This window comes from Geotrypetes seraphini, chromosome 12 (genome assembly GCF_902459505.1).
Source record: "Geotrypetes seraphini chromosome 12, aGeoSer1.1, whole genome shotgun sequence".
Classification (NCBI taxonomy): domain Eukaryota; kingdom Metazoa; phylum Chordata; class Amphibia; order Gymnophiona; family Dermophiidae; genus Geotrypetes; species Geotrypetes seraphini.
In genome coordinates, this window is record NC_047095.1 from 91,787,365 (window position 1) to 91,811,387 (window position 24,023).

At 41.7% G+C, this 24,023-nt stretch overlaps 1 protein-coding gene across 3 annotated transcripts in view; it reads left to right on the forward strand.

Annotated features, from left to right (window-relative positions):
- The window catches only part of RABGAP1L (RAB GTPase activating protein 1 like), a 978,589-nt gene that overhangs the window by 573,172 nt on the left and 381,394 nt on the right, over positions 1 to 24,023 (forward strand). For all 3 annotated transcript variants that reach the window (XM_033916610.1, XM_033916611.1, XM_033916612.1), the window contains exon 15: positions 11,733 to 11,846. In XM_033916610.1, coding sequence (XP_033772501.1) covers positions 11,733 to 11,846 — 114 coding nt within the window. The remainder of the gene's footprint in view (positions 1 to 11,732; positions 11,847 to 24,023) is intronic.

Genomic DNA, 24,023 nt, shown 5'->3' on the forward strand with positions numbered 1-24,023 from the left:
AAAATATAGCTGGTTGGGTTGGAGAGGAAGGGACTCAGATATCTAGTGGTTAAGATATTTGTGTAATGTGTGGGATTTATGGGGTAATGCAGTTATAGGGGATAAAACAACATGATATGTCCACTGGTTGTTTGTAATGTTATTTTCTCACATTCAAAAGTTGGGAGGGATTGGGGAAGAATTAAGGGATGGAAAATATTGGATGGTATCTGCTTTTGCTGTTATAGTGTATTTTATTCAATAGTGTATTGTATAGTGTATAGTGTATTGTTCAATAAAAGCTTTTTAACATAAAAAGTATTCAAACTTAAAATATGTGTCTGTGTGTAAAGCGTACATTGATATTTATACAGGCATAATGTCTGTGCGGGGAATCTAGGTTCTATTTCTGTTGGATTTGTTCTAGTATTTTGTAATGACAAATAAGTGCTTTTCCTCTTTTATGTATCGGGACCACTGGCACGCTCTTGTTGAGGGTTCAGTGTGATTGTGCAAGATGAAGTTAAATAACGAACTTCTTTCCTAAACGACATGCAAGATTCCAGTCCTTCAACTAGCTCTCTAATCTGGTCTTGCCAAATTCCTGTAGGAGGATTATGCAGGCCAATTTGGACGCCTTGCCTACTTTATGAGCCATAGAGACATAGAATATGATAGCAGATAAAGACCATATGGTGTTTTTAGTCTGCCTACCCACACCAGCTGCTCAGCTTCACAGTCCCTTCCTCTCCCTCAAAGATCCTCTGAGTTTGTCGCCCCATAGTTTCTTGAATTTATGCACAGTCCTGCTCATACCCCCCCCCCCCACTCCCCCAGAAATGTTTATGGCTAGAACTTGAAGTATTTCAATTTTAAAAAATTGTTTATGTACACTGCAAATATGAAAGCTATCAAAGCAGTGTACATTTGGGTATTTTTCTGTCCCTGGAAGACTCAGAATTTAAGTCTGTACATGAGGCAGTGGAGGGTTAAAGGACTTCCTAAGATCACAAGAAGCAGCAGTGGCATTTGAACTAGGCTCTTCTGGTTCTCAGCCCACAAATCTAACCATTAGGGCCTATTCCACCACTTTTCCGTAGTATGAAGCCTCACTTGTTTGGAGACTTGCCTAACTTCTTGGATGCAGCGACTTTAGCTACCCAACAGACAAGAATACTATAGAAGGACCAGGACAACAAACGAGTGAGAGCAGGAAATTAATGGTCTATTACAACTGCTGTTGTGTCAGTGTTCACCAAACAAAGTACACAAAACAGCAGTTTTTATATCAGAATTTACCCTTTGTTTTAACATTCTCGTCCCATTTCCAGTCCATATAAGTCTTTGTTGTTTTCATCATCTTACTTCTTCTTAATGTGGTCAAGTAAAGCGTGTTGTCAGTTTTTGTTTTTTTTTTCACAGGTCAGGTTGGGCACTTGATGTGTTTCTTGCATGTAAAGTCACTTGTCTACTACTGGACATGTCTAGACTTATCAGAAACCAATTCCAGTTAGGAAGAATTATGTAAGTGAAGGTGGAATGGAATAAGGAGCTGGCGAATAACAACTCAGATGGATAATGGGAGGACATAAGAGATTGCTCTCACTTAGGCTGAAGAGAAACTGGTTTAGGATGGTGACCAAAGTGGAAAAGAGAATGACATGGGGAAAAAAATTTTCCCTGTCCCCGCGGAAACTCAGTTTCCCATCCTGTCCTGGTGAGTTCTTTTCCTGCCCCTACCCCTGCCCCATTCCTGCAAGCTCTGTCCTCATCTGCACAAGCCTCAAACACTTTAAAATCATAAGTGTTTGAGGCTTGTGTGGTTAAGGCAGAGAGTGGTAGAAAACTAGAACGCTCTTCCAGAGTCTGTCATAGGGGAAAACACTCTCCAGGGATTCAAGACAAAATTAGACAAGTTCTTGCTGAATCAGAACATACGCAAGTAGGGCTAGTCTCAGTTAGGGTGCTAGTCTTTGACCAGAGGGCTGCCGCGTGAGCAGACTGTTGGGCACGATAGACCACTGGTCTGACCCAGCAGCGGCAATTCTTATGTTCTTATGAATGGAGCAGGGACAGGGACAGCAACAAAACTTGCGGGGACAGGACGGCAAAATTGAGTTCCTGCGGGGACGGGGAAAAAGTTTCCCCCATGTCACCTCTCTTTTCCACTGTGGTTACCATCCTAAACCAGTTTCTTATCAGCCTAAGTGATAGCAATCTCTCTTGTCCTCTCATTATCCATCTGAGTTATTCACCAGTTCCTTATTCCAGCCCACCTTCACTTACATGATTCTTCCTAACTGGAATTGGTTTCTGATAAGTCTAGACATGTTGTTCTCTAATATTAGATATAGCAATAATATATCTGTGAATTATGTACTATACGTATTAATTATAGATTTGCCCCCTAGCAAAGTAAGTATAATAACTGCTAAATATGTTTGAGTTATAATACCTTGATCATACCTTAATCACTGGCTGTGTTAATTCCTACCCAGAAGAAGTTTGCATTGGTTCTCAAAAGTAAATGAAAAGAGCTTAGCCTTCATAAATTACAAGACATTGCAGAAAGAGACAGGCAAGCAACAACATCTAGAAGAGCTAAGAGAAGCTGGTGAAGTAGTCAGGAAAGCAAAGATGCAAATGGAAAAGAATAGCTAATAAGGTAAACTGAGAAAAGGGGGGTTTGGACAAGACCTTTTTTTTTTTTAGATATGTAAGCAAAAAGTGCAAAAGTGGTATAGTGAGATGCAAAGTTGAAGGGGAGCAATACGTAGGAACTGATAAGCATAAGGCAGACTTGCTTAACAAATATTTCTGTTCTGTGTTCATGGATGAAGGGCTGGAAGTAGGATTGCAGAAGAAGAACATTATATGGATGAGGAGCTAGCTAAACTAAAAGTAGAAAAATCAATGGGATCGTATGAGATACATTCAAGGGTACTGAAGGAACTCAGAGAAGTCTGGTGGTTCTGCTGACGACCTTTTCGGAGCTTTTTTTTTTTTTTTTTAGAGTCTGGCATAGGACTGGAGAAGGGTGGATGTGGTTCCTCTCCATAAAAGTGGAAGAAAGGAAGAGGCTGAAAACATCAGGCCAGATAGTCAAGAAAGCGTGGGACAAGCACGTGGTGGATGCTGTAGATGGGCAGACTGGATAGGCCTTTTGACCTTTATCTGCCATCATGTTTCTATGTGGCAAATAAATTAATAAAAACACTTCTAAAGAAGAGGATAGTGAATTTTCTGGACTCATATTGATTATAGGACCTGAGGCAAAATGGTTTCACTAGAAGTTGATCTTGTCGGATAAACCTGATTAATTTCTTTAGCTGGGTGACCAAACAGATTTATGGGGAGTGCTTGTAGTGTATTTATATTTTAGCAAAGCCTTTGAAACAGTTCAACATAAGCAACTAATAAATAAAAGAACTGATCCACAAATTTGCAACACATTTATTTGTAGTGGGTAAACTCCTATTAGCACAATTCTATAAGATATTTGATGTACCCACTTTGGGCACAATGGGGCCTGTAATCAAAAGACATAGACATCCAGGAGGAGTCACCTGGTCGAGTGACCCTGAGCGGCACCAGAGAGGGACAGAGGGTGATGGCATCTGACATCACATGCCACTGCCGGGACCAGCAACTTGAAAAGAATAGCGCACTAGTGCCCTGGTGGAGAAGTCACCTGACCCTGAGTGGCACCAGAGTGGGACAGAGGGCTGCGGTGTCTGACATCACACGCCACCGCCGGGATCAGCAACTGGCTTCAGCTGCAGAAGAATCCACGGGATTCTGCTTCTCCACCATAACTTGGTTCTCTGCAAGCTTCAGCCGCCTGGTTCTGGATGTCCGGGTTGATTTCATGGTTTCAAGTGTCATGAGGCTTGAAACTACGATATCAACCCAAGTTTTCAGCAGTGTGGTGCTTCCTGAGAGTTGAGTCATGGCGTGAAAACAGAAATCCCACTGTAAGCACCAGAAGAACTGCCATGCTTTCAAGGACCAGAAAAACGCACTTGGTGGGCCAGGTTCTGGTTAATGGGCCATAGATTGGACAAGCCTGCTGCGTCTGAAGTCAAGAAAACTTAGGACGAGCTCTTAGGATCTCTACAGGAGAGGAAAAGATTATAGATGATGTGGATGGGCAGACTAGATGGTTTTTATCTGCTTTCATTTTTCTCTCCTACCACATGTCTTCTGGAGTTTAAAGTTAATTTTTCTAGTGGCGCTGCCTGTAAGGGTGCAGTTGTGCATGACTGCTTGTGCCTGTCTTATTTTGTGTGTTCTGATCAGGGCTGTGGAGTCGGAGGAAATTTCGGGTACCTGGAGTCGGAGTCGGAGTCAGAAATACAAAAAACTGAGGAGTCGGAGTCGGAACATTTATCTACTGACTCCATTTTTGAACTTGGCATACCAATCACGAGTGATTCTTTCAGCTATAGCACCCACTATATACACAGCACAAATGTTGCGAGCAGCTTCTGCGGCCGTAGAACCTTGATTAAAAGCAAAAAGAAGGTGGTGTCGAAAATGCTCATTTCTCTCAACCTGACATTCTATTTTAACGATCTGAAAATTAACCAGTGCTGTGGAGTCGGAGTCGGAGGAAATTTCGTGTACCTGGAGTTGGAGTCGGAGTCTGAAGTACAAAAAACAGAGGAGTCGGAGTCGGAACATTTATCTACCGACTCCACAGCCCTGGTTCTGATCATATGATGTGCTACTTACTGGATGTTTGAGATTTTTTTATATTACCTCCTTCATCCATTCCTTCCTTCCTTCATTTCTTTTTCTCATGCACAGCGGCATATGGACAGTAATTAAATGGTTGATAATGTTGAAGAATCAGTGACAGAATGCATTGTGCTATTGTGAAAAACAGGTCGTAATGTCGTAGCATCTTGAATTACTGACTGTTTCTTCCTGCAGCAGTACAGCAGATTAATACTGTGGCAGTGAGGCTTGCAGTCTGTAGAACTGCTGTGTAATTTGGGGAGATTTACATATTTTTTGTTTTTGTACACGTCAGATGTTTTTCTTTGCCATTGGAGTTCAGTATAAAATGAATTTGTTTCGGGGGGTAAGGGGACCTTTTCATAATTTTTAAAAGCTTGTTAATGTTATTCCTCTGAACTGGTACTGAAATCTTATTGTGGGGCTTTTTTGTTTTTTTTAAACTACAGTGCCTTAAAAAATACAGTAAAACCTTGGTTTGTGAGCATAATTCGTTCCAGAAGCATACTTGTAATCCAAAGCACTTGTATATCAAAGCGAATTTCCCCATAGGAAATAATGGAAACTCAGACGATTCATTTCACAGCCCAAAAACTTTAATACAAAATATTATACGTACTCGTATTGCAAGACTTTGCTCATATAGAACAGTCACTACACTCCTGTAACGTCAGAGAGAGAAGAACCATCGGCTCAGTTGTGATGTGTGTATACTGTATGTACTTGTATTGCAAGACATTGCTTGTATATCAAGTTAAAATGTAATAAAATGTTTTGCTTGTCTTGCAATCTGTTTTACTGTAATTTGTTAATTAACACATGAGCAAGGTAATTGTTACCACACTGGCTTAACAAGGGTCAGGAACTGAGCAGGTTATGGGCAGAAAATGGTTATGCACATTGCATCCAGCCCTTGATACTTCCCGTGTATTGGCCCCTATGCAGTTAATAAACTAAGCACCTAATTCAAGATGCTTTACATTATGACCTTTTCTTCATAATAGCACAGTGCACCCTGTCACTGATTCTTCGACATCAACCATTTAATTACTGTCCATATTCAAGTTTCAAGTTTTATTCAGATTTGATATACAGTAAACACCCCCCCTCCCCCGAAGTCGTGGTTCACAAATCGCGGACTCAGTAATTCGCGGTATTTTCCGACTGCCTCTTCCTGGTATTAGAGTCATGGTTCCACCAATCAGGAGCTGCTTTGACACGCTATCTGGCGTATCAAAGCAGCTCCTGATTGGTGTAATCATGACTTTAGTACCAGGAAGAGGCGGTCGGAAAATGTGCCCGGCTTTGTAAGTACAATTTAAGCACCCGCTGGCGTCCCAGCTGCCTTCTTTTGCCTTCAATCAGCTGAAAAACCGTATTCACGGTTTTTCAAAATTCGCTGGGGTTCCTAGAACAGAACCCCAGCAAATTTCGGGGGAGTACTGTACCGCCAATCGTTAGTACATCTGAGTAGTTTACAAAAAACATATTTCATTAGAAGGGAGGTAGAAATAAGAAGAAGAATATAAAACTAAAAAATATTTAATTAAAAAAAAGGGAGGTATAAAGAGAAGGAAAGAACTACAATAATGATAGTAGAAGAAGAAAAGAACTACAATAATGATAGTAATGTTTGGAAAAGGGATAGAAAAAAAAAATAAAAATGTCAACTGGCTGTACAGGTTGTCTCGAATTAGGTATAAGCATCATTAAAGAAAAAAGTTTTCTAAATTTGGCTAATGTCTCCTGACGTATATAGAGAGAGGTAATGCATTCCAGAGTGTTGGTCCTGTGATTGAAATGATAGTCATGTATTGTCATTTGTCTAACAGAAGGGATTGTTAAGAGATTGTGTTGAGATGAGCGAAGGGTACATGAAGGTATACGGGGAATGAGAACATGATCCAAATAAAGAGGAGGATGAGTCTGGCAAATTTTAAACACGCGAAGTAGAATTTTATTAGTAATTCTGTGCATAATAAGAAGCCAGTGAACTAGAAGGGGTGTACTGTGATCACATTTACACACTGTTACGATTAGTTTTGTGGCAATATTTTTAATAAGTTGAAGATGTTGTATGTCCTTTAAGTGTAGTCCAGGCAGTCCCCGGCTTAAGAACAAGTTACGTTTTTAAAGCTGTTCTTAAGGCGGATGTGTATGTAACTCAGAACTTGTAGATTTTAAGATTCTTGCTGCTTACCTCTACTCCCAGCTGACAAAAGGACCAACTGTCCCTGCCAGGGTTCCCTCTAAGGTACAACATGCACAATCGCACACTGTTCTTAATGTGGCCATGCATCATTCCTGAATCTTCCACAGGAGAAGTGTAGGAGTCTATGCCACTGGAAATACTGCTCAGTGAAATCAAATGAAGCCCAATCACATTCTTAAGTACAAGTCGGATTTAAGTCGGTTGTCTGTAACTCAGGCACTGCCTGTATAACAAATTACAGTATTCCAGTTGTGATATGATTAGAGAGTGAACTAGTATATTTAGGGCTCCTTATACAAAGGTGCACTAGCATTTTTAGCGCGCACTACAATGCCATACGCACTAGACACTAACGCCTCCATAGAGCTGGGGTTAGTATTTTCTGTGTAGCGCAGGGTTAGCATGCGCTAAAAATGCTAGCGCACCTTCATAAAAGGAGCCCTTAGCGATGTTGGTTTTAATTGTGCTTTGATAGATCTGATCATCTTTAATTTATAGAAACTGCGTTGAATAACAGATGATATTTGTTGCTGGAATTTTGCCTTTGGTCTAAGATTACTCCCAAGATTTTTATGGAATTTACTATTGATATAGGGATATTGTGAAGACAAACTGGAATTGCCAGTTTCTGATCTAGTATACCTGTAAATAGTAGTGTTTTTGATTTTGCAGTGTTGAGATGAAGCCTATTCCCTTGAAGCCAATTTGTCATTTTTGTTAATGATTGGTTTAGGTTTTGTATTTTCTTAATTTGGGCATATATGAATGCTGTAAATCAAAGAGATTGTGCTAAAGTTCAGAGAGGAGCTAGGAAGATGTTAAAAAGTAATGGTGGCACTCCACTTGTATTTGAGAGTTTTAGAATAATCATTATTGAAGTGGACTTGATATGAACATTCTGTTAAATAGGAGTGAAATCAGTCATGAGCAGTGCCAGTTATAACCATCTGATAATGTCTGTTCAGGAGAAGGGTATGGCCAATTGTATCAAAAGCTGCGGTGTGGTCTAGTGATATGAGTAGAATAGATTTAAGATGGTCTAAGTTGGGAGTGTACAACCTTTTGGCTTCCCTGGGCCATACTGGAAGAAAAAAATTTGTCTGGGGCTGCACAAACATGGACACTAGCTGATGAGCAAAAAAAAAGTTTGAGCGGGTGCCAGATTTGCAATCACTAATATAGAAGATGTACGTATCTAATAATAAATCTTCATTAAAGGGACACTGTGGAGAGAAACCCCAAAAAGCAGTAATACCCTGACTGAGCAAGCCTCTACATGCACCACTGACAGCGGAAGCCAGGTTCTCCCATTCACTTCTATTACAGTTATGGTGAGCCTCTTCAGAGGCAAACCTCATCAGAGTGAGGATGCTGAAGCAGCTGTCAGCAGCGCACATAGAGGATTGCTCAATCAGGGTAAGTATTACTGCTTTTTTGGGTTCCTCTCTACATTGTCCCTTTAAAAATTTTATTTTTTATTTTTTTAAAGTAATGTCTCCTTTAAAAACAGATATAACATACATAACAAGCCAATTGGCAATTTCATGTTATACTCCCCCAGAATCTCTCTCATTCCTGTACACCCCTTAAGCTGTACACCCCCTACCCAGTCAGCACTTCATCCCTGTATCCCTTACCCCCAGCCAGCATCTCTCTCATCCCTGTCCCCTTCCAGCCAATATTTCTTACATTCTTTCCTATCCCCCCTGAACCAGCATTTATCACCCCATGACTCCCCAGCCAGCATCTCCTACCATCTCTCTGTGAAGCGATGCCGATTTCACTGCCAACCTGACACCAGCTCTGCACAGCTGGGGCACAATGGACCAATCACAAATGACCTCAGAGTTTCTAAGGTCATTTGTGATTGGCCCATTGTACTGCAGCTGAACCAATGAAAAAAAATCAACAAACCCCGCTACCCGCCCAAAATAGCCCAATTACAGAAAAAAATAGCCCTAGCAAGGTACTGATCCTGTGATCCTGTCTTAGCTATTGCAATACTCTGCTAGCTATAAATTATCAGGAAAATATTAAAAGGGACTTGTGTGTTTAATGACAGCCACTAAGAGGGTCATTCCACAAAGATTAGCACTTTTGATATGACATCATAATCTCGTTTGAATGTTTTGGAAAAAAAACCTTCTAGAAATCCAGTAGAGAAAATGTCCATTTTCAAAACAGCCAGACGTCTATCTTTTATTTTTGAAAATGACCTGTATAGGTGTTTTGGTCCTTAGTACGTGTATCTTTTTTGGCCATTTTCAAAAATAAAAACATCAATATGAAAAACGCACAAAAGCAAGTTTTGAAGAAGTACCCAACTACCTTTTCTGATCGTGGTAGGTGAATCCCCATCAGCTGAGCTGGTTTCAGTGCAGTCATGCTGGCTCAGCTGATTGTGGATTCCCCTGTGAATCGGCATGGAGAAAAAAAAAAATTCTCCCTCCCTCACGCCCATCGATCCCCCTACACCCCTCCCCCAACATCCCCCTTATATCTCCCGAACATGTCCGGACCCCATAACATCCCCCCTGACATCCCCAGACCCCCTGAAATCCCTCCCACATCCCTCACCATTTATGAATACCCCCCCTCCCCGACCTTCAGATGACAAATAGGCAGGAGGGAAGCCCACTCCTTCCTGTCTAAAGGGCTGCATGCTCAGAATGATGGGCCTTCCCCTTCCCATTGCATCTTGGGATGCAGTGGGAGGGGCCCAAGGCCCTGATTGGCTCAAAATCACGATCAGCTGAAGGCAAGACCTCAATGTACTGTTTTTTACCCCAATCTTTGGGTGGTGGGAGGGGGTCGGTGACCATTGGGGGAGTTAGGGGAGATCATTCCTTAATCCTCCAGTGGTCATCTCGTCAGTTTGGGCAGCTTTGGGGCACATAGACACAACTAAAACAGGTCTAACTGCCGGCGTCTAAGTTCTTGCTTTTCTTGCTTTGTTGATACATGAAACTTGAAGTTCCATCTACGATGTTCTGGGAAAGCTTTGATTATCGCTACAGGACATCCAGGTATAAGCCTGCCCGATACCCACCTATAACACACTCCCAGCACACCCCTTTGAGCTCTGGATGCCCATCGGCTTAGAAGTGCTGGTAAACATCCAGAAAGTTGGTTTTGATTATTGACACTTGGACGTCCCTGCTATTAAGATGTCCAAGTGTTGACTTAGAAACATAGAAACATAGAAGATGACGGCAGAAAAGGGCCATAGCCCATCAAGTCTGCCCACACTAATGACCCACCCCTCTTAATTTTGCCCTCCTAGAGATCCCACATGTGTATCCCACTTCCTTTTAAAATCCGGCACTGGGCTGGTTTTCGGACGTCTAAATGTTTTGATTATGAGCCTGAAAGTCATTTCTGCATATATGTGGCCTCATTTAAAATATTATCTGGCTTAAAAGAGCCATGACATGAAGGCATGAAGGTTGTTCTGTACAAGAGCAGAGTTTAGGTAGAGTTTACAAGAATGCAAGTAAATGACAAATGATCTAGGTATGTACTTGATAATCTATCAGCTCCAGAACAAGTGTAACTGTCTGTGCCTACAAGGTAGGCATGATTTTTGCCATTGCCCTCTTTTTTTCTACACACACCCTTATAAAATTACCCTCATTATGCCAAGATTTACCCCTTTATTTGGTGAGGCATAGCCTCCTATTCTCCTCGGATCTTCACTCGTAGAATAGACAGCAGTTCCATTGCTCCTGGCATTTTTACTGATATGAATTGACTGGGAGCCCTTTTGCTGAAGTGTGGTAAGCTTCTACACTTACTGCGCCTGAACTGCAAAAGTTATGATGATGGTAAATTGGGGGGTGGGGGGTGCCCAGCATCTGCCTTGTATTTACTGCACAGGCACACGCTTATTGCATGGGTAGACATGGTACATTCATTTCTAGATAGCACAGGTGTACCCACGCTACATACAAGATATCTAACCGGTTCGTAGCAGGAAAAAGGTATCTTTCATCGAGCACAGTATGATTTATGATGTGATAATATGTAAATATATTGTGGTTGAGTGCAGGCTTATCTTCTTATAAAGTGCTTTTGTGCAAATCAGCCAAACTAACAAAGTAACAGAAATTGGCACTTATCTTTTAGATCTCTCTAGCGCCGGTAGCTTTGTGGTAGCAATATGCAATATTTATTGCCCAACGGGGACCCGTTTCACCTATATTACCTTTTTCCTGCTAAGAACCGGTTAGATTTTTGGAAGATTCACCGGTGCAAGCATCTGAGAGCAGTTAAAAAACAGCAGAGGTTTACTCTTACAAGTCCAGTGTGTTAGTAGATCTAGTGATCAATAGACTTGTTCCCATTGTAAAAGAATTTAGTGTACCCATGCTACATGCCAGCAGTTGTACCAGTGCTGGTCAACTGTCAAAAACAAAGTTGAAGCCACAGCAGCAGCTCACTCCTCACCTCCACACACACATACACACTTCCATTTTCCCACTCCAACCCCTTCTGAATCTCACTCTGGAGTTCCCTGTTAGTGTAGTAGGATGAGACAGGAGCAATGCCCCTCTGCTCCTCCCCATCTGATTCTGGGTGTCAAAATGGTGCTGTTTAACCGGAGAGATAGTCTCACGCTACTACTGCTAGATACTCTAGTCAGCATTCAAAAATTCCTCTGCTAGCGGCAGCTAAATGTTGACCTATATGGTAATAATTTGCAGTCACCAATAGGATTTGTGCAAGCTGAAAACACATCTTAAAATATCTCATTTGATCTAATGAAGATAATTGTTTTGCCTTTCGGTTTATATCTTCACAGGATTCTGCCCAGGAAAGTGGTATTACACGAGACATTCATCGCACGTTCCCAGCACATGATTATTTCAAGGATACGGAGGGAGATGGGCAGGAGTCACTCTACAAAATCTGTAAGGTAGGACCCTCAGAGGAATTTACTTCCCAGTTTTGTTTTGTTTTTATTTATAGAGTATACAGCTATTGTATACAGAAAAACACAGAGATGTCGGCCTAATTTGGTTTCTGTTGCAGTGCCGTAGTCCTTATTTTATCTTTGACTTTCCTCTAAAGATATTCTCTACTTACCATATATACTTGAGTGTAAACCAAGATTTGGAGGCCATAACAAAAAGGGAGTATAAATCTTGATTTATACTCCACTTCATCTTCCTCTGTGGTATCTGGTATTATTTCCCTGGAAGGCAGTGAGGGGAACATAGGAGGGAGGGAGGGAATAGGACAAAGACTGGAAGGCAGTAAGGGGAACATAGGAAGGAGGGAGGAAGGGACAGTTGGGCCTAAGGAAGGAAAGAAAGAAAGAAATCACCAGACAACAAAGGTAGGAAAAATGATTTTATTTTCAATTTAGTGATCAAAATGTATTAGTTTTGAGAATTTATATCTGCTGTCTATATTTTGTATTATATTTGTCTATTTGTCTATAGTTGTTACTGAGGTGACATTGCATATTTTAAAAAATCATCTGCCTTGACATCTGTGCCCTGTTCCTACCCGCCCTGTGCCCTGTCCCGGCCTACCACTAGACCACCAGAGGGGGGACAGGGTATAGAGCCTGGCAGGGAGGGGGGACAGGGTGTAAAGCTTGGCAAGGAGGGTAGGGTTGGGTGTAGAGCCTGGCAGGGAGAATTTAGTTCAGAATGTGTTTTTTCTTATTTTCCTCCTCTAAATCTAGGGTGTGTCTTATGGTTAAGTGCGTCTTATGGAGCAAAAAAATTAATTTTTTATAGTTTAGGTTTTTTTGAAAGTCAGTTCATAGTTTAGGGTTTTTTTTGAAAGTCAGTTCAGGCCAGTATTTTGTGAGCGACCATGTAACGATCATGTAAAATGTATGAATGATTGCTCATATGCTCCGCATAGAGGGAACATAGCTGGCAGAATGTACTACTAGCAGTGGCTTCAACTTTAAAATGGCTGATGTGACCTCCGGTGGCAATCTTGCAAGATGGCCACAGGAAGTCACAGAAGTCTTTATCAATGAGGAAGACAGCAGGGGCAGGAGTGTGTGACAATAGCAACTGTCCCAACTCTCCACTAGAAAAGGTAGGCCTGGAGGGAAGGGGGGGGGTGGGCAGGCAGGCTACAGGTATGTTGGAAGGGGTCTCTCTCTACTGAAGGAGTTGCACTGGCTCCTGATTGAAAGCAGGGTTACATTGAAAATTGTGCTTCTTACACACAAAATCATTCATCTCTCAGAACCGCAATACCTAGCAACCAGACTATATCATCACGCATCCTGTGATCGAGCCTGGAGCACCTGCTGGAAATACCAGCCTACAGAGACATCAAATACAAAAGTGTCAGAACAACAATGTTTTCAGTGATGGCTCCAATGTGGTGGAAATCCCTTCCAAATGAATTAAAACTAGAAAAGGACAACAGAAAGTTCAAGAAAGGAATAAAAACCATCCTTTTCATAGACCACTTTAACTAATAAACATTCAGGAGGGAGTAGCAGAGAGGAGGAAAAATGGCCAAATCTCACTTGGTTGAAATCACATTCCAAACCACAGAGACTGTGAACAAAAATAAATAATCTAAATTTAAAAATAAAGTAATTTATGTGCATAAAGTTCTCAGACCTTACCCCTGTGCTCAAAAGGTTCGAGCAAAGGTAGCAATGGGACCATCATCGCACTCTATAGTCCTTTACCGCCAATCAAGTTCAAGTTTAATAGAAGAAAAGTTTTTTACTTAGCTTAGAATGATGGTAGCTAAAAACCGAAGCAATGTAAAGTTCAGTGGTCTCCACCCCAGTTGTTGCTACTTTGTATCGAACCCTTGTTAAGTGAATAAAAGTAGCAAACATAAACTGCTTCCTGATAATATCAACTCCTCAAATCCCACTTGGAAAATGACAAGACAAAAACAGGAAAATTTACACATGTAAAATATATGATAAATAAAACACAGAGAATAGAAGTATAAAGTATATGCATAAAATGAACATATAGTATAAATATGTAAGATAAATGTAGATATAGGATAAATATAGTAATCTAACAGACACACAAATATGGTGAAGATAATGTGTAAAGATTGCACAAACTCATGTATCGTGAAACAAGCCCTTAAATTGTAGCTCATGTATTGTAACACCATAACTGAAGCTCAGGTATTGTAACATCATTATAGAAACTCATAAACTGTACCTCAGGTACAGTAAAGAAGCATACAATAAAAATTAGTGGTTAAGGAAGAGGGAGGGAAGGAAGGGGAGGAATTCCAGACACCACAGGGGAGGGAGAAGGCTACTTGAATATAAAACCTCAGTTTATATTTGAATAAGCATTGTACCCCTTTTGTAGGAGAAAAAAATGTTATCTTGGTGTATATTCAAATGGGTTTCTATTTGAGTATATACATTATCTCAAACTTTCTTAAAATCCATTAATGTTTTGGTTACCATCATCTTTGGTATTTATCTGCCATCATTTTTCCATGTATCTTAGTTGATACCAGTCCATGAATCCTCCACCCTTTCCCTGAAGAAATAATAATATTTGTTATCTTGAATTTGACTTTTTTTTTTTTTTAGCTTCATGCTGTTGCCACATTTCCTTGCTGCTTCTTCATTATATGTACATTTTGTCTTTTTAATTGTCTCTCATATCCTTTCTACTACTATATTCTCTAGGCCAGTGATTAGCAAACTTATCTTGGGGGATCTCCAGCCAGTTGAGCTTTAAGATATCAATAACAAGAGATAAATTTGCATGCAGTTGAAAAACTACATACAAATCTATCTCATGTATATTTAATTGCAGATACCATAAAAACACTAATTTATTCTTTAAGTTTAATTTTGTCTGAGGACCTTCCTCCTCTCTGGTCCCAGTTGAGTACAGCTGCCTCCACCCTTGTTGGACCCAACATAAGATCGCTGCCTTCACCTGCACTGAGCTCAGTGAGAAGCTGCTGGCTTCACTCCAGTGTTGCCCAGCTATGATGTCACTTCCCCCTCTATTCCTAGCAGAATGTCAGCTGACAGAAAAGTTAGTATCTCCAGAGGAAGCCCAGGTTTCCAACTGGGGACCCATGATGGAGAAACAGCACTGGCATCTTTGGGGGGGAGCCTATCTGAAGAAGAAACATTGGAAGCTCTGAAATATCTGTAGACTAGAATGTTCAGAGACGAGCTGAGCTGAAGTAAGACAGCAAGTTTGAAGAGGAAGAACCTTTTGGGCAGCAAGTGTATGACTAAATGAATTTATGAATAAATAAAAAGCCCAGTTTTACCTATAGATCAATGCAGTACTTTCGTGTGGGCAAAATATGCACCAATCTGATGAAGGCAACAAGGTTCTCAAAATGTTAGTCACCAGCATATAAGATTAGTTCAGTAGAAAAAGAATCACCATTATCTTAAATTGTTGACCCTTACTTTTACCCCCTTTTTAAAGGGAAAGGGGTGCCCTTGCTGCAGTAATTATAGTGATGTGTGCTGATAAGTGAGCAGGAATTCTTTAGGTGTATTGATCGACTTATCCCATTGGTATTAATGCTATCACTGAATAGAAGTAAATCTGAGATGGAGCCATAAATATTTTTAGTCAGATTAAATAGTGACTTGACACTGATGACCTTTTAACCCAGAAGAACCACAGATATAATTGAAAACATAGTTCTTATTCATATTGATTGTCATGCTGGCCTACTGTAATTTAACTTGGCCTGTATTGCTTTTCCTTGTTTTCACACTAAAGTGGCTCCTTCCTATAGAGAAGCAACTGCTGGGCCTGTAATGAGATGGAAGCATAACACTGAAGGAAATTAATATTCTGAGTTTTTGTCTAGTGGCTCATTTCATTGTACTGGTTAATGCAGTCTTTTTTTTTTTTTTTAATGTTTTTACTGGTCAACTTTTCTTTAAGAAATCCTAATCTTCTATTCTTCTCAGTAGGTTAAATAATTTGGCACTAGCGGATGGACAAGTGTCTCTTTGGTGGCTTGTTCCCACCTTGTCGGAAATTGTCTTAGAACAATATTGGGTTTTAAAAGAGATCCTATGAGATAGTATTTAAACTTGCAGTCGCCATTTATTTTAAACATCTGTGTTTGCAGACATAACAGCTCTTGCTCAAGGTTAGGCACAAAGGCCTGGATTCTCTAAATAGCTAATGCTGGAAGTGGTGTTAGGTGGCCTAAAGTACCTACAGAGCCACAGTTTGCATCAAAGGTGAGCTCCGGAAATGTAGGCCTGGAAAACACTGGCCTACATTTCTGGCTCCTACCTTTGCCAGAGAAGCGATTCTGCAACTGGCACTGTCGCGTGATTGATATATGATCAGCACCGGTTAGAGAATCCGGCCCAAAATGTATTCAGCGCAGAGCACCCTTTACAAAATACAGTGGAACCTTGGTTTATGAGTATAATTTGTTCCAGAAGCATGCTCGTAAACCAATTTACTTGTATATCAAAGTGAGTTTCCCCATAGGAAGTAAGGGAAACTCTCTTGATTCGTTTCCCCCCCCCCCCTCGGAGGCCACCGATGCTGCTCCACCTTACCCCCCACCCCCAAGGCCACTGGTGCTGCTCCACATACCACCACGATACGGCATCCCCCCCCCGCGATCTGGCATCCCCCCGTTTGCGTGGCCCCCCGCTGCCGCCACAATCCAGCATCCCCCACTCACCCACCCACCCAATCTCTTACCCTGATCTGGCATCAGCACCACGCACAGGACATGCCGGTGCTGGTGCCCAATGATCCTCCCTCTTGCTTGGGCTGGGCCTTGAGCATCTGCGCATGCTCAAGGCCTTCTAGTTCTCGCTCTCTCTGAGATTCTCGGAGAGAGCGAGACCTAGAAGGCCTTGAGCATGCGCAGATGCTCAAAGCCCAGCCCAAGCAAGAGAGAGGATCTTCGGGCACCGGCACCAGCATGTCCTGTGCGCTGGTGCTGGTGCCAGTGCCATATCGGGGTAAGAGATTGTGTTTGGGTTGGTGGGTGGGTGAGTGGGACATGCTGGTGGGGGGGAGCGACATAAGTGGGGGAGGCGATGCCGGATCATTGGGGGGGCTCGCAAATCGAGTCAATGTTCGGTTTGCGAGGCACGATTTGCGGGAATGTATTGCTCGTCTTGCAAAACACTCGCAAACCGTATTACTCGTAAACCGAGGTTTGACTGTACTCGCTTAGCATGGATCATCCTTGCACCTAACTTTAGGCACCAATGTGTGGCGGCAGCCAAAAATGCAAACAGGATGCTGGGAATTATTTAAAAAGGGATGGTTAACAAGACTAAGAATGTCATAATGCCCCTGTATCACTCTATGGTGCGACCTCATTTGGAGTATTGCATTCAATTCTGATCTCCTTATCTCAAGAAAGATATAGTAGAGCTAGAAAGGGTTCAAAGAAGAGCAACCAAGATGGTAAAGGGGATGAAATTCCTCTCGTATGAGGAAAGACTAAAATGGTTAGGGCTCTTCAGCTGGGAAAAGAGACGGCTGAGGGGAGATATGATTGAAGTCTAGAAAATCCTGAGTGGAGTAGAACACAAGAACATAAGAATTGCCGTTGCTGGGTCAGACCAATGGTCCATCCTACCCAGCAATCCGCTCATGCGGCGGCCCCTAGGTCAAGACCAGTGCTCCAAATGAGTCCAGTCTCACCAGTTTAGCAAGAACTTGTCCAACTTTGTCTTGAAACCCTGGAGGTGTTTTCCCCTATAACAGACTCCGGAAGAGCGTTCCAGTTTTCTATCACTCTCTGGGTGAAGAAGAATTTCCTTACATTTGTACAGAATCTATCCCCTTTCAACTTTAGAGAGTGTCCTCTCGTTCTCCCTACCTTGGAGAGGGTGAACAGTCTGTCTTTCTCTACTAAGTCTATTCCCTTCAGTATTTTGAATGTTTCTATCATGTCCCCTCGCAGTCTCCTCTTTTCAAGGGAGAAGAGGCCCAGCTTTTCCAATCTCTCACTGTATGGCAACTCCTCCATCCCCTTAACCATTTTAGTCACTCTTCTCTGGACCCTTTTGAGTAGTACCATGTCCTTCATGTACGGTGACCAGTGCTGAATGCAGTACTCCAGGTGAGGGCGCACCATGGCATGGTACAGCAGCATGATAACCTTCTCTAATCTGTTTGTGATCCCCTTCTTGATCATGCCTAGCATTGTGTTCGCCCTTTTTGCCGCCGCAGTACATTGTGCAGATGGCTTCATGGACGTGTCAATCAGAAATCTCAAGTCCCTTTCCTGGGAGGTGTCTCCTAGTACCGCCCCGGACATCCTGTATTCGTACACAGGTACAAGTGGATGGATTTTCTGCTCCGTCAAAAATTACAAAGACTAGGGGGACACTCAATGAAGTTACATGGAAATACTTTTAAAACCAAAAGGAGGAATTTTTTTTTACTCAGAGAATAATTAAGCTCTGGAACGCTTGCCAGAGGATGTGGTAAGAGTGAATAGTGTAGCTGGTTTTAAAAAAAGTTTGGATAATTTCCTGTTATTGAGAAAGACAAGGGGGAAGCCACTGCTTGCTCTGTATTGGTAGCATGGAATATTGCTACACCTTGGGTTTTGGCCAGGTACTAGTGACCTGGATTGGTCACTGTGAGAATGGGCTACTGGGCTTGATGGGGCATTGGTCTGACCCAGTAAGGCTATTCTTATGTTCTTATTTATTGAATTCCCTCCTCAATACCAGGCCATATCCAGGCAACCCAGAAAAGTTATGTGACTGCCAGACAATATTCTTGCTGATAGCCGTATACCTAGGCAGCACAAATCGGTCTGCTTTTTATGCAGTTCTGTTTGCCCAATTAGCTATGTGGGCACCACTGCCCGCATAACTTCTGGATCTACCCCATTTCTAATCCCTAACCGCTCCAGCACTGTGTGGATTATGCTGGTGCGTTCAGAGCCCAATATTGAGCAGTCTTGTCTAGTTTAGGACTGATAAATATTGATAGACCATCCACTTAGCTTGTTTTAATGGGAAGGAGCCTCTCGTGTCTTCTTGAACCATGCTGAATGATGACCCCTTAATATCCAATTATGCATTTTTACAAGATCTTTGAAGCATAGAAAGATGGAAAAATGAAGGTAGATAAAGACCATAAGGCCTACCTAGTCTACCTATCAAAGCCTTCCTGAGCACCAAGACATATCCTGCATGCTCTTCTCTAAATTGCAGAAGAGGTTGCTTAAAGCCAGGAAGTTGCAGTATGAAAAACTATTCAGGTCAACTTTAGGAGCATCAACAATGGCTGGAGACTCTGATGCCAATGCTCAACATCTAACAACTCCAGCATCAGCATCGATGGCATTGACAACTCTTTTCACCTCTGTTTCATCGGTGCTGTCTTGCTCGGGGGAACCTCATAAGAAAGCTAAGAAGCATAAACATGTTTCTCCTTCCAGGCATGCTTTGCCATTGTCTCAGGCATCTTTGCCATTGATGGAGTTGTTAGGTGTTGAGCGTTGACATCAGAGTCTCCAGCCATTGTTGATACTCCTAAAGTTGACCTGAAAAGTTTTTCATACTGCAACTTCCTGGCTTTAAGCAACCTCTTCTGCAGTTTAGAGCAGAGTGTACAGGATATGTCTTGGTGCTCAGGAAGGCACCAGCATGCGCGTGGTACGTGCAGTCTTTACGTTTTAAAGTGACAGTACACTTTTTGACTGTCCTTGCTGGGGCTTCTTGGATGACATCACTCACATGTGAGAATATGCTGCCTACTCATCCTTGATTAATCTATGGTTAAACTAATTTGGCACAATTAAACTATGCTCAGAGATCACAGTATAATAGGAATAACTAAAACAAGATTTCAAAACATACTGTTTAAATTGTTTTGCCAAATCTTTTTTTATTAGTTATCAAAAGTAATTAGCATAATGCAGAACAATCAACATATTAGCATATGTGAGCATAGCTATGTATGAGAAATAAGAACCTGAAGTATATTCGTTGGATATAGACTGTGGCTGGGCGTGGCCGATTGGACGAGTCCAGGGGCCAATGCCCTAAGCCACATAGACCTCGGCCGAGCGAAAGCGAGGTATGGGTAGCTGGGAAGGACTGCAATAAAGTTCAAAAATAGTGCAAAACACCTGGGTGCCACAAAATAAATCTTTATTTCACACCATACTTGGTGCATTTACTTCAGCCGTTCAAAATGAGTTCCAAAAATACAAGCAAACAATAGTCCTTGCACAAAATACAAAACAAAAAAACAATCCATTTGTTTCCTTTATTTGGCTTGTTGCCATCCACTGGCTTCTATTCCAGCCTTTTAATGGCTCTCAGGCCTATACCTGCCACACTGGGCTAGGCCCTTCTCGGCCCAGCCACTGTTTGCCATCTGGCTTGTTCAAACGGATTCTGCTATGACTTCTTGTAAGTCCTTTCACTGGGGAAAAAGTTCACCTTGGGGATTTATTAGCCAAAATACCCCAGAGGTTTTGGGATCTGTACCCACCCTGTAGATTTTGAATAATAAAAATCTCAACCAAGATCTCCCTAGATTTTGAATAAAGAGTTCCCCAGTGTCCTGTGGCCAGCAGTGCTTTAAGTAACCAATTTTCATGCACTGCCCCAAACAGCTAACAGAGAAACAAACTCAGTCCTGCTTGGATTTAGGCTGTGCAGTTTTCCCTGCAAGTTCCATTCACCAAGGGAAGAAAAAAAACCAAAACCTCTTTCAGCCAGAGGCTTTAAATAATACAGCCTGGCTAGTCTGGAATCCTTCACCCACTATTTCCAAATTATAAATGTAGCCGAAAAAATTTGAATCTATAACTTACTGGTATATACTGTAGTCAGCCAAGGATTATGTTTCATCCAAAGCATTTTATAAGGATCACTTTACCCTAAGATGATTTTAAATCAACATATTTGTAGGTTAAGACATTTTGGGTAGGGGTTTTTTTTCACTAAGGCTGCTGTTTTTGAAAAAAAAGTTTAAACAAACATTACTTGTCTTGCTTCAGCTCTGTGATATTTTTCATTATTATTTTGTTTTACTCTGTTTACTTTGCATGGTGATCAGGCAACTGGTTTTTGCTCAGAGAAGCAGTGATTCTCTTTGTAAGGATGAATTATCTATGCAGAATATATTACTGCCATCGGAAAGGTCAGGCTCACAGAGGATGTCATTAAAGCTCATTGTGTCCCCTATACAAAAAAAAAATAACATAACATAATGAGCAAAGATTGCTTGTGTGCATCTCATCAGTCTGCTGGGTGAATTAAATAATTACCTTTGGTTTGTCCATTTTTAGCACTCATCCCAATGAGTTTTTGCTATGAAAGTGTTTTAACTGGAAATTTGTCCTCTTATAGTCATGTTAGCTATATTAAATCATAAAGATGTCGAGAGCAGTGGTCCCATATTCTAAAGCAGATTGCGCCAAGGATTTACTCTAAAGAGAGAATATACAACTTTTTATAAATAAATGAAAGCAATTATCCAGATAGCAGCAGCCATTATCTGGATAAGTTTTAGTTTATGTAAAACCTTCTATAATGCTTTAACTGGCGGTGCTGAGCAGAGTGGTATACAATCTAAATTTAAGAAATGGAAAAGTAACTCCAGTAATGATAGGATAGTAAATGCTTGCTCTGTGAGAAGAGAAAAAACAAAATTAGGGAGAAGAACAGGGAAATAGATGAAGTAAATGCAAAGTGAAAAAAGGGAAGGGTATGGTGGGGGGGAGGAGAAACTGAAAAGTATAAATGTTGGAATCACACTTATGTGACCCAATCAGGTTTTATTTTCATATGCCTTCTTGAATAACCAAGTTTTTGAAGGAGACATTGCTACAGATGGAAAGAGGAAGGTTGTTTGAGTATAAGAAGCCAAAAAGTAGAAAACGCTATGTCTTGTGGATTCTAGTGCCGCCATTTTGGAGTTTGGGAGTACCAATCAAAAATTGTCTAAAGAACAAAGGGTCCAGTTGGGGCAGTTTGGTATTGTGAGACAAGATAGGTAGTCCGGGGTGCCAAACCCGTCCCCATGAATAACCGTGGGAAATCATCTCATGTTATTCTTTAGTTTCTATCTCAACCTCAGTCCTTCTACACCAGCATTCTTCAGTGCAAGGCTTTGAGGGTCAATGGCTGTGCCCATTCAAACTCTGATTCTTCCCTCGTTCCTTAAAAAATAATACAGACATAGTTTCCCATGGTTAACTGTGGGGAAGGAGACAAATTCTGTCCCCATGTCATGCGCTATGTCTGAGTGCCTTGAAGGAAAGGATTGCTCCAGGCCCTAACCCTGATTTTTCATGTGTAGTATATAAGTATGGATAGTATTGCTGAAGATATTTACTGAGTACCTGGGCACTATCCAGATAGTTCAGTTGCTGACCTATAGCTATGCAGATAATATTTCACTGCAAAAGGACTATCCTAGCTTAAACTACATAGCAATGCGGAAAACGCTGTTCACCACTGAATATTTACATTTATGGTTGAAACAATTTTTATTGATGACAACAGATATCAACTGAATAGCAAAGTCAACAAACCTAAGAAAAGGAAAGAAACCAACAACAAGTCCTACATAAAGAACAAGAAACAGCCAGTCATCAAACAATTTTAACAATAAGAAGCTGAGGCCCCCACACTCCTCGGACCCAACCCCACACTCCACTGAAGTCAGCAGAGAAAAGATATTAGTGCCAGTAGGCCAACCACAACCAAAGAAACCAGGGACCCTGTTTCTTGCAGTCCCCGAACATTAAAGAACACAAATGAGATGGTCAGCCCAAAGAATGGAAGAAAATGCCACCACATAGAAACATGATGGCAGATAAACTAAACTAAACTAAACTAAATCTTGGGTTTATATACCGCATCATCTCCACAAGTGGAGCTCGACACGGTTTACATGGTTTGGGAAAGAACGGAACTCCAATGGAATTATATAAGTAGTAAGAAGAGAAGTTAGGTGTAAGAGTACCAGGGAGGGGACGGGGTTACATTTTGGAGAAGAGCCAGGTCTTCAGATGCTTACGGAATAGTAGAAGGGAGCTCAAGTTGCGGAGAGGGGAAGAGAGACTATTCCAGAGCTGAGCGATTCTGAAGGGGAGGGAGGACCCAAGTTTACCAACGAGGGAGATGCCTTTTAAGGAGGGGTAGGATAATTTTAGTTTTTGCGTGGATCTAGTGGAAATTGGATTTGAAGAATTCCAGGATAGAGGAATAAGAGGAGGAAGGATGCCGTGGAGGATCTTGAAGGTTAGGCAGGCACATTTAAAGTGGACCCTGGAGATAACAGGAAGCCAGTGGAGCTTGGACAGGAGCAGTGAGACATGGTCAAATTTACTTTTTGAGAAGATAAGCTTAGCCGCGGTGTTCTGGATTAGTTGGAGTCTATGGAGGCTTTTCTTTGTTAAGCTTAGGTAAATGGAATTGCAATAATCCAATCTGGAGAGGATGATGGATTGTACGAGGACGGCAAAGTGTTTTTGGTGGAAGCAGGACCTCACTTTCCTCAGCATGTGAAGGCTGCAAAAACATTTTTTTATCAGGGAGTTGAGGTGGTCGTTGAAGGATAGTGAGGAGTCTATGGTGATGCCCAGAACTTTGCTAGAGAACTCCAACTGTAGAGAGGAGCCTGTGGACAATGGGATGGAGGTGGGTAGTTGGTCAAGTTTAGGGCCGAGCCAAAGTAGTTTGGTTTTGGACTCATTCAGTTTCATTTGTACAGTGAGAGCCCAGGATTGAAGGTTGGTTATGCATGAGGAGATGTTTGCTGCGAGATTGGTGAGGTTTGCGTCGGTCTCGAGGAGGACCAGGATATTGTCAGCGTAAGTGTAAAGTATTTCTAGGGGGGATAGGTGGAGGAGATTCAGGGAGGACATATAAATGTTGAAGAGGATAGGGGATAGGGGGGAACCTTGTGGGACTCCACATGTCGGTTTCCATGGGGAGGATGAGGTGCCATTCTTGGTAACGGTGTAAGAGTGAGAACGTAAGAAGTTCGAGAACCAGTCAAGGACTGTGGAGCTAATGCCTATCTCGGAGAGTTGGAAGATTAGAATGTCATGATGGACAACGTCAAAGGCTGCAGAGAGGTCGAATTGAAGGAGAACGGCGAATTTTTTGTGAGAATGA